At 45.6% G+C, this 13,147-nt stretch overlaps 1 protein-coding gene across 1 annotated transcript in view; it reads left to right on the forward strand.

Moving 5' to 3' along the window:
- The first annotated feature begins 1,780 nt into the window (after positions 1–1,780).
- MCC (MCC regulator of WNT signaling pathway) overlaps positions 1,781–13,147 on the forward strand; it is a 309,795-nt gene continuing 298,428 nt past the window's right edge. Inside the window, exon 1 of the mRNA XM_049775666.1 lies at positions 1,781–1,819. Within this exon, the coding sequence (XP_049631623.1) occupies positions 1,781–1,819 (39 nt within the window). The remainder of the gene's footprint in view (positions 1,820–13,147) is intronic.

The raw sequence follows: 13,147 nt of genomic DNA on the forward strand, positions 1-13,147 counted from the left end.
TCTATGAATGGGTACCTTAGGATGTGGAGTCCTGATCTTGAAAAGTCAGTAAGCCTTCAAAACAAGTTAATAAATTAATAAACAGGAGGGTAGATGATTAAAATAAGTTGTAGAAATAGTCGAGCTCCCCTTGGTTCTTCTTTTTTTTGGATTTTTTTTGGGGGGGTCACACCCGGCAGCACTCAAGGGTTACTCCTGGCAGATATCAGATATCGCTCCTGGTAGGCTTAGGGACCATAGGGAATACTGGGATTCAAACCACCGTCCTTTTACATGCAAGGCAAACGGCCTACCTCCGTGCTATCTCTCCGGCCTCTTCTTGGTTCTTCTTAAAGATTCAAACAGCCCCATAAAGAACTAGGCCTTGTGCTAGTCCAGTAGGGCTTTTGCTTTGCACATATCCAGGGCGTCCCTTAAGGTCCAGAATAGGATCAGCAGAGATTCCTGACTGCAGAGCCAGAGTAACCTCTGAGTATTGCAGGGTGTGGCCCACCTGCCCCCCCCCACACACCCCCGAACAAAAGATCAAAATAAGCATCCTATTTGAGTTTTAGAGATCCGACCTCGGAAATCAAAAATACAATGGCTTTTTAACAGGCGGCTTCAGGAAATGCCAAAGTCTGTTATTGGGGCTGGAGACATTTTGTCCCCACTGAGTAGGAAGAGACTGACTGATGCCACAGTGTTCAAAGGGATCATAGTATTTTGCAGCTCATCTCAAGTTCAGCAAGACTTGTCCTTCGAGTGGAGAAAAAGTCCTGGTGTGTGTGTGTGTGTGTGTGTGTGTGTGTGTGTGTGTGTGTGTGTGTGTGTGTGTGTGTGTGTGTGTGTGTGTGTGTGTGTGTGTGTATGTGTGTGTAGGGAAGGGGAAAGAGAGAGATAGAGACAGAGACAGTGAAACAGAGATAGAGATATACCAGCAGAGAGAGACAGAGATGGGCAGACAGAGATAGAGACAGAGAATCAGAGACAGTGAAACAGAGAGACAGAGACACAGAGACAGTGAAACAAAGAGACAGAGATAGACAAGCAGAGAGACAGTGAAACAGAGGAGAGGAGACGGAGGGAGAGAGACAGAGAGGAGAGAGAGACAGAGAGAGACAGAGGAGAGCGAGAGAGAGCGAGAGCGAGAGAGAGAGACAGAGACGGAGAGAGAGGAGAGAGAGACAGAGAGGAGAGAGGGAGACAGGGAGAGACAGAGAGAGACACAGAGAGAGAGAGACAGAGAGAGACCTGGGAACTCGGGAGATCTGCGCCTCCTTTGGAGCGAAGGGGCCTTTTCCTGCGTGTCCGGGACTAGCAGCCGACGTCGAGCGAGCGACCGGGAACGTGGCCCGCGCCGCCGACTTCAGACTGACCGGGCATCGCGCTCCTGCGCCCCCGCGGCCCCGCGCCCGCCCGCCCGCCCGCCCGTCCGGCTGCCCTTGCGGAGCGCGCGCGCCGGGCCGGACGTCGCCTCCGGCTTCGGGGCTCCGGGCGGGCGAGTGCGGCGCCCCGGCTTCCTCCTCCCGGCCCGGCGCTCCTCGGGCCTTTTCCTGTTCCTTCCCCGCGCCCCGCCTCCCGCGCCCGCACCGCACCCCGCGGGCCGCGCGCGCACTCCCGGTGGCCGGCTGGCCGGCGAGTCCGAGCGCGCGGGGCGTGGGCGGCGCCGGGCGGGCGGGGCGCGGGCCTCGCGGGCTTCGACGGGCGGGCGCGGCGCGGAGACGAGCATGGGCCGGCCGGAGCCCTGAAGCCGGCCGGAGCGGAGCCGCCGAGGCCAGCCATGAGCTCCGGGGTCGCGATGACGTTCGGGCGCGGCGGCGCCGCCGAGCCGAGCGAGGTAGGCGGGCGGGCGGGCAGGGCGCGGCGGCGAGCGCGGACCCGGGCGCCGGTGCGGGCCGCGCGGTGTCTCGCCACGCCGCGCCGCGCCGCGCCGCGGAGGCGAGCGGCCGGGGCTCCGGGCTCTGGGCTCCGGGCTGCGGGCTCCGATCGCTCTGGCCGGGTGGGCGCGCGGCTCGGCCGGGACCCGGACCCGGACCGGCGCTGTTCCTGCGCGCACAGACACGCAGCCAGGGGCCCCTCCGCCCCCTGCTCCTGCTCGCCGGGCTCTGGCGCCCCAGCCCGCTCGCGGCTGACCCGTCCGGAGCGCCGCGCCTCCGCAGACCCGCGAGTGTGCGGAGCCCGGACGGGCCCCGCGGGAGGCGCGAGGGCAACTTTTCCAGCCGCCGGCAACTCGGATCGCTCGCCCGCCCGCCCGGCTCCCGGGCTCGGACCCGAGGCCGAGCGAGCGCCCGTCCAGCGCCGAGGCCGCACGAAGCCGCCTGAGCCCCAGCCGCGCCGGGCCGGGCGCCTCCGACGCCGAGCACCCCGGTCCCTTGCCTCTGCCTCGACTGGAGGGGCTCGGGAAGCCCTCGGGAGGGAGGGAGGGAGGGAGCGCGAGGCGGGCTGAGCGCGCGGGGCCGTGGCTTTCCCGCCCAGCGCCGGCCCGTCCGCCTGTCCGTGCCAACGGAGACCGAGCGCCTGAGCTTCTGCAGAGCGGAGACGGAGAAGAGCGCTCGCGCGCGCGCGCGGGTCCGGGGAGCCGAGATGCCCAGCTCCCCGGGAAGGACGCGTGAAAGGAGGGCGCCCGGAGGTCGCCTGTGCCGGGGCCGCCGTGTGCCTTGGGAAGCCCGCGCAGGTCCGTCTCCCTGGGCTGCAGTCCAGTCCCCGCTGTGCGCCTGATCCGACCCGACCCGGGGAGAAAGGGCCGCTTGCCCCCGGTTGGAGACGTCTCGGGGGGACCCGGGGGCTTAGCCTAAAAGTGGGAGACACGGCGCTTTCTTCCCCACGCCCCTGCTGGGAGGTTTCGCATCGAAAGCCAAGCCAGAAACCTGCTTCATCTCTAACATTACGGAGACAGTTTCACTTAACTTTTAAGCTAAGTCATTAAAAAAAAAAGTCCCTACCCCTTCGTATTTTTAGTTTCTCTGCAGCGACTTGAACTCATCAAACCTGAAATGTTACTGCTACTTACTATTGTTTCCTTCAAAATGAATCACAAAATCAACCTGAAGATGACTAGAAATCCGGGAAGAGAGGGGACAAAAGTGTGTTGACATGTTATGAATGCAGTAGCGGAACCAGTGATGCCCATGCAACTGGTACTGGAGCGAAAACTTTACATTGTCTTCCACTCTTTTGACCCCACCTTTTTTCTTATGTTTTTTTTTTCTTTTTCTTTTTTTTTTTTTTGGGAGGGGGGGACTACACCTAGCAGTATTCTGGGATTACTCAAACTCTGCGCTCGACAATTTCTCCTGGTGGTGCTTCGGAGTTAATATGGGGTGTCAGGAATCAAACCTGGGTTTGCCCCCGGAAAGCAAATGCCTTACTCCCATAACTATCGCTCCAGTCTTTTTTCTATCTTCTTGTCTCTCCTTAAGTACCCCATTAGAAAATTGGTGAGCAAATGAAATAATTGAAGGTATTTAGAGGCCACTGCATTAATTACAAAAATAATATTTCATCATTATAAGTGCAGGTCTCCAGGGAAAGAAGCACATTTCTGGCCCAAATGTAGTTTTAACTAAATAGCCTTTGCTTTTCATCTATGTCCACTCATTCATTTTTTTTTTTTTTGTCTTCTTTTGAGCCTTTTTCTAAGTTCAATTATATAGTTACCCTCCCACTCCTAATTTCCTGGCAGATTGAGTAGCTGCTGTAGACAATAAGGTAACTATTTTTAGTTTTCCAGAATTCTAAATTAAGATAAGTGTAGACAGGATTTGTAAGGCATTCTGTCTACACATACCTTATGTATGCGTATGGTGACAGTTGCTTAGTGTCACATGGATCCGTAGATCCAACTCATTTGTATTCTCCCAATTTCTCCTTTGATATAAAGAAGAATTTCTTATTACTCTGATTTTTCTCTTTGTTTATTAGCGGTATTAGCATCTTCTTTTGATGGTGACCCCGCTTCTTACCAAAGCAGAGCTAACAAAAATCACAAGGTCCTCTGCTGTGCTATCCTGGGGTCACCCTGTGGTCAGAGTCAGCCTGTTATTTGCTTGTCATTTCAGGGCAGGCGAAATGCCTCAGGTATCCTAAACAATTGACCTCTCTCTTTCCTTTTGACTGAGCTTACACTTCCACCAGACCAGAGTCCTCTACCTTTCTAGTCACTCTTCTTTAATAATGTCAGTCCCGACTCTAATACACTTTAACTGCTGACCAAAGCTTGCTGTTCATAAATAAGACTGGCAGATTCTAACTAGAAGTGTACGTAGGTCGCTCTCCCTTCTTCAATATGCAAAAGGAAAAAATTATTTGAGAACCATCAATTGCTTATTCTTTTTAGGGGGACTAGTATGGTCCCTATCAAAGACTCAGAAGACATTTTTATTTTCTAAAATGAGGCTAAGGAAGAACTTCAACATTAGTCAGATCAAAAGTACTTAAGTATTTAGAAAATTAAATGTGTGCCTTCAGCCATCTTTCCCTATACTCAAACTGAGTGGATGCCCTTCGGGGCATTAGACTAAATTGCCCTAGTCAATCAAGGGGTGTCTCTTTCAGGTTCTACTTCACCATCATTAGTCTTTGGACAACAATTCTGTTTGTATTGTTAATACTTGTGAAAATAATACCTAGTTTTCTTTTGTTTGGGGGTGCAGTGACTGATCATGGTGCTGAGATCAAATCTAGATGCCCACATGCAAAGCATGCATGTCAACCTTTTTTTTTTGTTTTGTTTTGTTGTTTTTTTTTGTTTTTTGGGCCACACCCGTTTGATGCTCAGGGGTTACTCCTGGCTATGTGCTCAGAAATCGCCCCTGGCTTGGGGGGACCATATGGGACGCCGGGGGATCGAACCGCGGTCCTTCCTTGGCTAGCGCTTGCAAGGCAGACACCTTACCTCCAGCGCCACCTACCCGGCCCCGCATGTCAACCTTTTGAGTCATCTCCCCAACATTAATTTAACTAAGTTCAACACCCTTACAGCTTTTGGTTCAAAGGCTATTTAAGTCTTTGGAAAGATGTGGTAAGGTATAGCAGTATCAGGATAAGACTTAACCTCACAGAATAACTGTCTATTGGATTTTCTTATGTAGTACAGTATATATGTAGCAAAATGAAAACTTACCTGTTTTCATCTGCATAGAATTTGGAAAGGCAACTCTGCTTTCACTATTGATTTGTAGATAGCTACTGAAATCCCATACCTTGTCTGATACTCAAATTAAGAGATAGATATGGAGCTAGGGAGATCAGAGGACTAGAGCACACGTTTTTTGTATGTGGAAATCATGAGGTTCATCTCAACACCACATGGTCTCCCAACCACTGATAGGAATAGCTGCTGAGCACTGCTGGGTATGGCCCCCAGAACACAAGAAATAGATATAGATAGGAGAAATTTATTCTGTAGATAGATTTTCTAATATGGCCCCAAGTTTATCAGCCTTTCTCTATTTGTGGTCCTTTTCCAACCTTTTTTCTGTCCTATGGTCTGCCTCCCCTCTCCTACTAGTTGCCCCTAGTCTCATGCCATGCACCCCCCAATACGTGATTTTTTTTTTTTTTTTTGGTTTTTGGGCCACACCCGGCGGTGCTCAGGGTTACTCCTGGCTGTCTGCTCAGAAATAGCTCCTGGCAGGCACGGGGGACCATATGGGACACCGGGATTCCAACCAACCACCTTTGATCCTGGATCCGCTGCTTGCACCGGCAAACGCTGCTGTGCTATCTCTCCGGGCCCCCATTATGTGATTTTTAACAGTGACCCTTGGAATATCTTGGGCCCCCAGTTGAGAACTGCTCTAAGTGATCATCCTCACGGAAATTCTTACCTCTTCATCACAAAATAATTGCTAAATTGCCTGTGAGATCACCTAGTCCTCCACACCCATCTCAACTTCCTTAATCTATTCTTAGATTAGTATATTGTAAATAGTTGTTACCAGGCTGTCAGCTCTAGGCTTGCTCCAGAAGAACTGTCTAGGCCTACTGACAGAGTCTTGCACATAGTAGGTACTTGCAAATGTAGGAATAGAAACCTCAGCTCACTTCATATTTTTATTTTTTATTATTTTTTTTGTTTTTGTTTTATTTGGGCCATACCCGATGGTGCTCAGGGATTACTTCTGGATCTGCACTCAGCAATCACTCCTGGCACGCTCGGCGGACCATATAGGATGCCGGGAATTGAACCCAGGTCTGTCCCAGGTTGCTGCATGCAAGGCAAACGCCCGACCGCTGTGCTATCACTCTGGCTCTTTCATCTCATTTATCTCCCCCCCCCTTTTTTTTATGAGTGGAGAATTGAAAGAACTGTTTTAAGTGCTTGGTCTGAGGTATTTTTTTGGTAGTGGGATAATCTATAGCTGTGTAACAAGAAGCTGAAAATAAGAATCTTACCTGCCATTTCTCTAGAGATCTGGGGAAAAGACTGGCAGGAGTTATAGTGTCTACTTTGAATTTTGGATTAATCACAGGCTGGGGAGCAAGTGTGGGCAAGGCCTCAGTTTACCAGCCAGTCTTCCTAAGCATTTCAGGTATGGCTCCCTAAAGGAAAAAGAAATATAAGACTGAAATGGATGCAGTGTCCTTCTCTGTTCTTTGGTCAAATAACTGTATATTTAGTATAGAATCAAAGATGCCAAGAGGTAGATCTCACTTCTCCAAGGGGAATGTGACAGAATTAGTAAATTTTTATGTTTTTCCTTCTCTTTATTGTTCTTGTTGCCAGGATCTCTCTTGTTTGACTGTGGTGCACTCTGAGGCTTGTGTGTCTGACTGATGTGACCACATCTGATTATACTTATTTAGTGGTGGTGCTCACCAGAAGTCAGGCTCCTAACCACAGTAGCAACACATTTTAGTGATCGGGCTCACAGGGAGGGAATTACATGCTTTTTCAGTTGTGCTAGCATATACCTGACATTGGAGATTTCATATTCTATTGGGAAGTAGAGGTCCTAGACAGCAAAACTGCAGAACCATACTCAGCATATCTGGGCAGCATTAAGGATTTAATGCATGTCTTGATGCTGGCCAGACTGGCATTTGTAGCCTCTGGGCCATCCCCAGGCCTATATTTTAACCATTCTAGAGGACTTAAAAGGAGTGTTTTCTAAAACCCTCATCTTTTTCTGCCTAATGCTTGGCATTATTTTCTGTTTTCTTTTAGTCATTAGTTGCTAATTATTTCTAAACATTTCCACCTATGATAGAATTAATTATTATTTTAAAATGAACTCTCTGAGAAACATTCTGTTTGTCTCATGTTACAGGTGCAAAAGAAGAGGCATAAGGAATGAAAAGTCTTACTTGTAAATGATGGAGTCAGAAGTTGAGCCCATGTAGTCTTTCTCAGGAGGCTACTATTTGTACATGTTTTGATTTCCTTAAGTGCTATTATTGATCTTTGATTTTGACCACATGTTCCTAGGAGGGAATGTTCTATTTAATAAGCCTGGCTAACATTTTTGTTTTTTTTGTTTTTATTTTTTTATTTTGGGCCACACCTGGCATTGCTCAGGGCTTACTCTTGGCTCTGTGCTCAGGGCCACTCCTGGGACCATATGTGGTGCTAGGATTCAAACATAGTTGACTCCATGCAAGGTAAATACTTCACCTTTATAGTTTTTTGGTTTCTTTTGCTTTCTGAATTTATTTTCTTTAGCTGTCTACCTCTACTTTACCCAAAGTCCTGGCATTGGAGTCTTTCATAATGGACATGTGTGCCACCTCTACTTTTCTGTTATTCTAAATAATGCTGCTATGAACAGTGGTATACTGCAAGTCTCTGCTTTTCACATTTTCTACTTATAAGTGGAATTTTAGGCGCGTGCTATGATTTAATGTTTAAATTTTTGGGTAATCACTCCTGGTGTATTCAGATTATCGTTGGTGCCAGGGACTGAGCTGAGATTAGCTGCGTGCAAGGTAAAGGGCTTATTCCCTATATGATCTTTTTCCAATCCCATTGTTAACTTTTTTGTTTGTTTGTTTTGGGGAGTCACACCTGAAGGTGCTCAGTAAAAAAAAATTACACCCCACGAGTAAATCCTGACTCAAGGGACCATGTGGGATGCCAGGAATTGACCCAGGGTCAGCCATGTACAAAGCAAATGCTTTAGCTATTATATTATTCTCTGGCCTCTCTATTATTACTTATTTTTACTTTGTTTAAAGAAAATACATCAAATAGTTGATATAGTTGACCATAATAGATTTGTTTCCAGAGAAGTGAGAGCAAAGTTAATTAAAAAAAAAAGAATAGAAAAAATAAAAAAGAAAAAGTAAGAATAAAAGACAATTTTAAAAAGTGAAAGAAAAAATTTGGTAAGCTAATTTGTGAAAATTATTGTATCTCTAATGAAGTCATTAATACAATGGCAGAAGGTTTAGTAGTTTTGTTGTTAGGTATCCATTCTGTTATATTGGTGTGTTCCTATAGGAATGACAGCATCAAACAAATGAAATTGTCTAGGAATTCAAACTACTGTTTCTGTGGCTTTTGTGGGGCATGTGCCTCCTGGAAGAAGGAGGATAGGGGGTGGGGAGGGCGAGAGGGTGTCTGCTCTTGCTCCAAAAAAGCCCTGGTGATGTCAGACCAAAAACCAGTGTACCTCTATCTCATGCCACAGAGACTGGCACACATCACAAAAACAAGAAAAATCAGTGCTGGCGGGGATGTGGGGAGAAAGGAACTCTCATTCACTGCTAGTTGGAATGTCATTTTGTCCAGCCTTTATGGAAAACAATATAGAGATTCCTCAAAAAACTGGAAATTGAGCTCCCATATGATCCAGCTACCATATTTTCCGGCATATAAGATGACTTTTGAAACAAAAAAAAAGCCATCTGAAAATTGGGGGTCGTCTTATACGTCGAGTATATCCCGAAAAATGTTTCAATATGCCTCTAAATGAAAATTGTCTGAATATTGCCACAAAACGAATTTTCCAACTCGATCCTGCACCAATGATTGCAAGGCTGCTCAGACTGCCTCTCTGACTCAGCCAATCCAAGCAGGCTTTTGAGGCATGCAAATTAGACAATGTGCTGGACCCGAATCTACACTGTAAAAAGTCTGCTCAGATTGGCCAGAGTCAGAGAGGAAGTCTATTACATATAACCTTTGAACCTTTGCTTGTTGTGATTGGCTCACTGTGGTACATGAGCACAGGAACACATGCAGCACATGCAGCACAGGAACGTTCGGTCTAAACCTATGTTTTAACTGCAAAATTAGGGGGTCGTTTTATACGCCCAGTCGTCTTATACGCCGGTAAATACGGTATACCACTCCTAGGGATATACCCTAGGAACACAAAAACAATACAAAAATGCCTTCTGCACACCTATATTTATTGCAGTGCTATTTACAGTAGCCAGAATCTGGAAACAACCCAGATGCCCGACAACAGATGAATGGAAGAAACTGTGGTACATATACACAATGGAATACTATGCAGCTGTCAGGAGAGATGAAGTCATTAAATTTTTTATACATGGGTGGACATAGAAACTATTATGGTGAGTGACATAAGTCAGAGGGAGAGAGATGGACATGAAATACTCTCACTCATCTGTGGGATATAAGAAAAATAAAAGACATTATTGTAATAATACCCAGAGACAATAGAGACGAGGGCTGTAAGGATCAGCCCAAGATATGAAGCTTACCACAAAGAGTGGTGAGTGCAGTTAGAGAAACAACTACACTAACAACTATCATGACAATGGTAGGGAGTGAGAGAAATAGAATGCCTGTCTTGAATACAGGCAGGGGGTGGGGAGGGAAGGAGTGAAATTGGGGCCATTGGTGGTGGAAAGATTGCACTGGTGAAGGGGGGTGTTCATTTTTATGACTGAAACCCAACTACAAACATGTTTGTAATCATGTTGCCTAAATAAAGATATTATTTAAAAAAAAAAAAAACACCAAACCAGTATACCTGAAGTTTGATTAGATTGTTGTCTCTGAAGAGAATCCTTGAGAATGCCTGAGGCCTGGCGTCAGGCAAAGTGGTGGTGATTAAAAGGTGATGGATGCAGCAGGCATGGCTTTGGCAGGGGTGGGTTCTTGGCCCCTCCTGGCCTGGAGACTGCCAGCTTTTTGCTGTGTGGTCTGTGGTACCCATGACTTTTCACAGCTTGGTTTACATCTCTTTTGAGAAAAGAGTAAGTCTATGGAGCTGGCCCGGGGCGAACATAGTGGCTGTGTTTGTGGGTGTGGTTATCTCTACTGTTGTTTTAATAAATAGTTGTCCTACCATTTTCCATAGTGGTTGTCCTACCATTCCTACTAGCAATGCATAAAAGTTCTAATGTCATCTCATCCTTGCCAGCACCTGCTTTTTATTAAATTTTATGTTTTAAATAACAGCTATCCTAATGGGCATAATGTGGCATTGTATTGTGGTTTCTATTTAAATTCCGCTCATTATTTCTGAGGATAGAACATCTTTTCATTTGCTTACCAACTAGTTCTTTGAAGAAATATCTACTCAAGTCCTTGCTCAGATTAAATTTATTTTATTGAGGTACTGTGATTTATAAGATTCTTAATGATAGTTTCATTTTGACACATTCCAACAACAACCCTCCCACTGTGTCCCTTGCACATTTTAAACATTTTTTTCTTTTATTAAAGCACCATGATTTATGAAGTTATTCATAGTTGGGTTTTAGACACACTGTGTTCCAGCACCAATGTTGCCACCGTGGCTTATCTCCCTAGGGTTCTCCTTGCTCACTTTTAACTAGTTTGTTTGGGATGTTTTGATTATTTGTTGCAGGAGTTCTTTTTTTTCTACAGACCAGTCGCCTACCCATCTCCTTTGTCCATTTCTGAATTTGTCTGTGCTTGGGGCTTCACACATACTCATTCTTGGTGTTGAAGCTCAGAGTAATAGAAAATGTAAAAAGAGGCAGAATAGTACATGGCTTTTCAGTGAAAGGCTGTGCCCAAATCTAGGAGGTTCCTTCCTTCTGGTGTCAGGGTAAAGTGATTTCCCAATATATTGAGGAGCATTGCCTGTTTCACAGGATTGTCCACTTCCTGGCCATTGTGTAATTGGCAGTAGCTCTCCTACTGGAAAGTGGTTGCTTCAATCCCTCTACCCTACGCCAGTCCTCAGACAGATTCCAGTCTGCAGATGTGAAAAGGCTGAAAACCTTTGAACTAGAAGATTCCTGGGCATCATAGTTAAATTTTTGTTCCTGGCATTTGAAGAGCTATATTTTTCACACATGCCTTGGTTTCAGAGTTTTAAGAGGGCTTTTTAGCAAGAGGGGTCTGAGGAGAGTAGCCAGGAAGTCTGAGCTGGCCTGCTAGATTAGATAACTCTTTATTTTTATTTTTATTTATTTTATTTTTTCTTTTTCTCGCCTCTAGATTAGATAACTCTTGTTTTATTTTTTGGTGCTGTGAATCTAATCCTGGCTAAACCAAAAATCTCATTTAGTTTTATGCTTGATTGGGAGCATTTTTGATTAAGTGTTTGAATGGGAGGTGATATCTCAGAATAGTGTAGGCATAAGAAAATCCTGAGACTACTAGCCTGGTGATTATTCACAGTGTGGTAATAATGAATGCTCTAACATAAGCCTGGGGATAGAGCACTGTGCCTCTGACAGATAAGAGTGGCTTTCCAGACGGTTTCTCTTTTGGGTCTTCTGATCTGCCTCATTAAAGTCTTGTTTGGGAAACTGGAGAGATAGTATAGCAGGTAGGGCGCTTGTCTTGCACATGGCTGACTGACCTGAGTTCTATCCCTGGCATCCCATAGGGTCTCCTGACCCTTGCTGAGTGCAGTCTAGAGTAACTCCTGAGCATTGCCTCATAGCTAGGTTTGGCCCACTTCCTATCCAAAATCCCTCCCAACCACCCCACTTCGCAAATGAAAAAAAAAAAAAATCCTGCCTGGACACACACACACACACACACACACACACACACACACACACACACACACACACACAATTACTGTCTGCATGGCCTTTAGTTTTGCAAGTGTCAATCATGATACATCACGCTTAGTTGGCATGAAAATTGCCTCAGCTGGCCATGGCAACATGTTAGGAGAATAATATGTTGAGTAATTTAGCATTTTATTTCCCAGAGAAAATTCTCTGGATTTTGGCCACCTACTTTTGGGGGAGAACTTGGAATTTGTGTCATGTCTTGAGATGCTCAATGGTCACTCTCTTTGGTGCTTGGAGAGACCATGGGTCACGCCAGTGATTATATTGTAGTTGGTATTCAAATTTCTTAACTCCACATGTACTGTCTCTCTGGTCTTTGATATGTCTTTAGTAATTTTCAAACCTAGTCATGCCAATTGATTCATCACTTCATTTGGTCTATAAAACTTGGTGTAGTATAGAGTTGTGAGCATCTGCAGTGAGTTGCTTTTTCTTGGCTGCGTAATTCTATTTGTCAAATAGTAAAAATGGAAGTATCCTCATTTTTACTCACACATTTATCCTCAGACAAATGTGAAGACCAATGGCAGAGAAATTAGCTGCAACAACAATAGTAATTATTATACTGCTTGTTATAATTCATTATTGTTACTGCTTGTTATAGTGAAGGTTCCAGGGAGAAGTACTTTATAAACAGAACAGTTGCTGTTTCTCTAAGTGAGCAATGCAATCATTTAATGATAGTTATTAATTTTAGTCAAATATGTCATGGTGACAATGTCCAGAACTTCAGCATCTTATAGTCTGCTGAGGTTTTCCCCTCTGAACACAACTGCCAGATATGATCATTACCTGGAAAAATGTTCTTCCGAGTACTGAAAAGTCTTAGAAAAGAAAGTTGTGTAGCTTCTCAACTTTCTTTTCTTTTTTTCTCAGTTCTCGCTCTCTTTTTTTTTTTAATTTGCTGAGCCAGATGAGGATAAACTAACAAATAGCAGTATTTAAAGAAAGAGTGGGGGGAGCTGGAGAGATAGCATGGAGGTAAGGCATTTGCCTTGCATGCAGAAGGATGGTGGTTCAAATCCGGCATCCCATGTGGTCCCCAGAGCCTGCCAAGAGTGATTTCTGAGTGTAGAGCCAGGAGTAACCCCTGAGCGCTGCCCAATGTGACCCCAAAACCAAAAAACCAAAAAAAGAAACAAAAAAACCCTCAAAAAAACAAATGGCAGTACTAATTATACTTAAAATA

The sequence above is a fragment of the Suncus etruscus genome, chromosome 6 (assembly GCF_024139225.1).
Source record: "Suncus etruscus isolate mSunEtr1 chromosome 6, mSunEtr1.pri.cur, whole genome shotgun sequence".
NCBI classification, from domain to species: Eukaryota; Metazoa; Chordata; class Mammalia; order Eulipotyphla; family Soricidae; genus Suncus; species Suncus etruscus.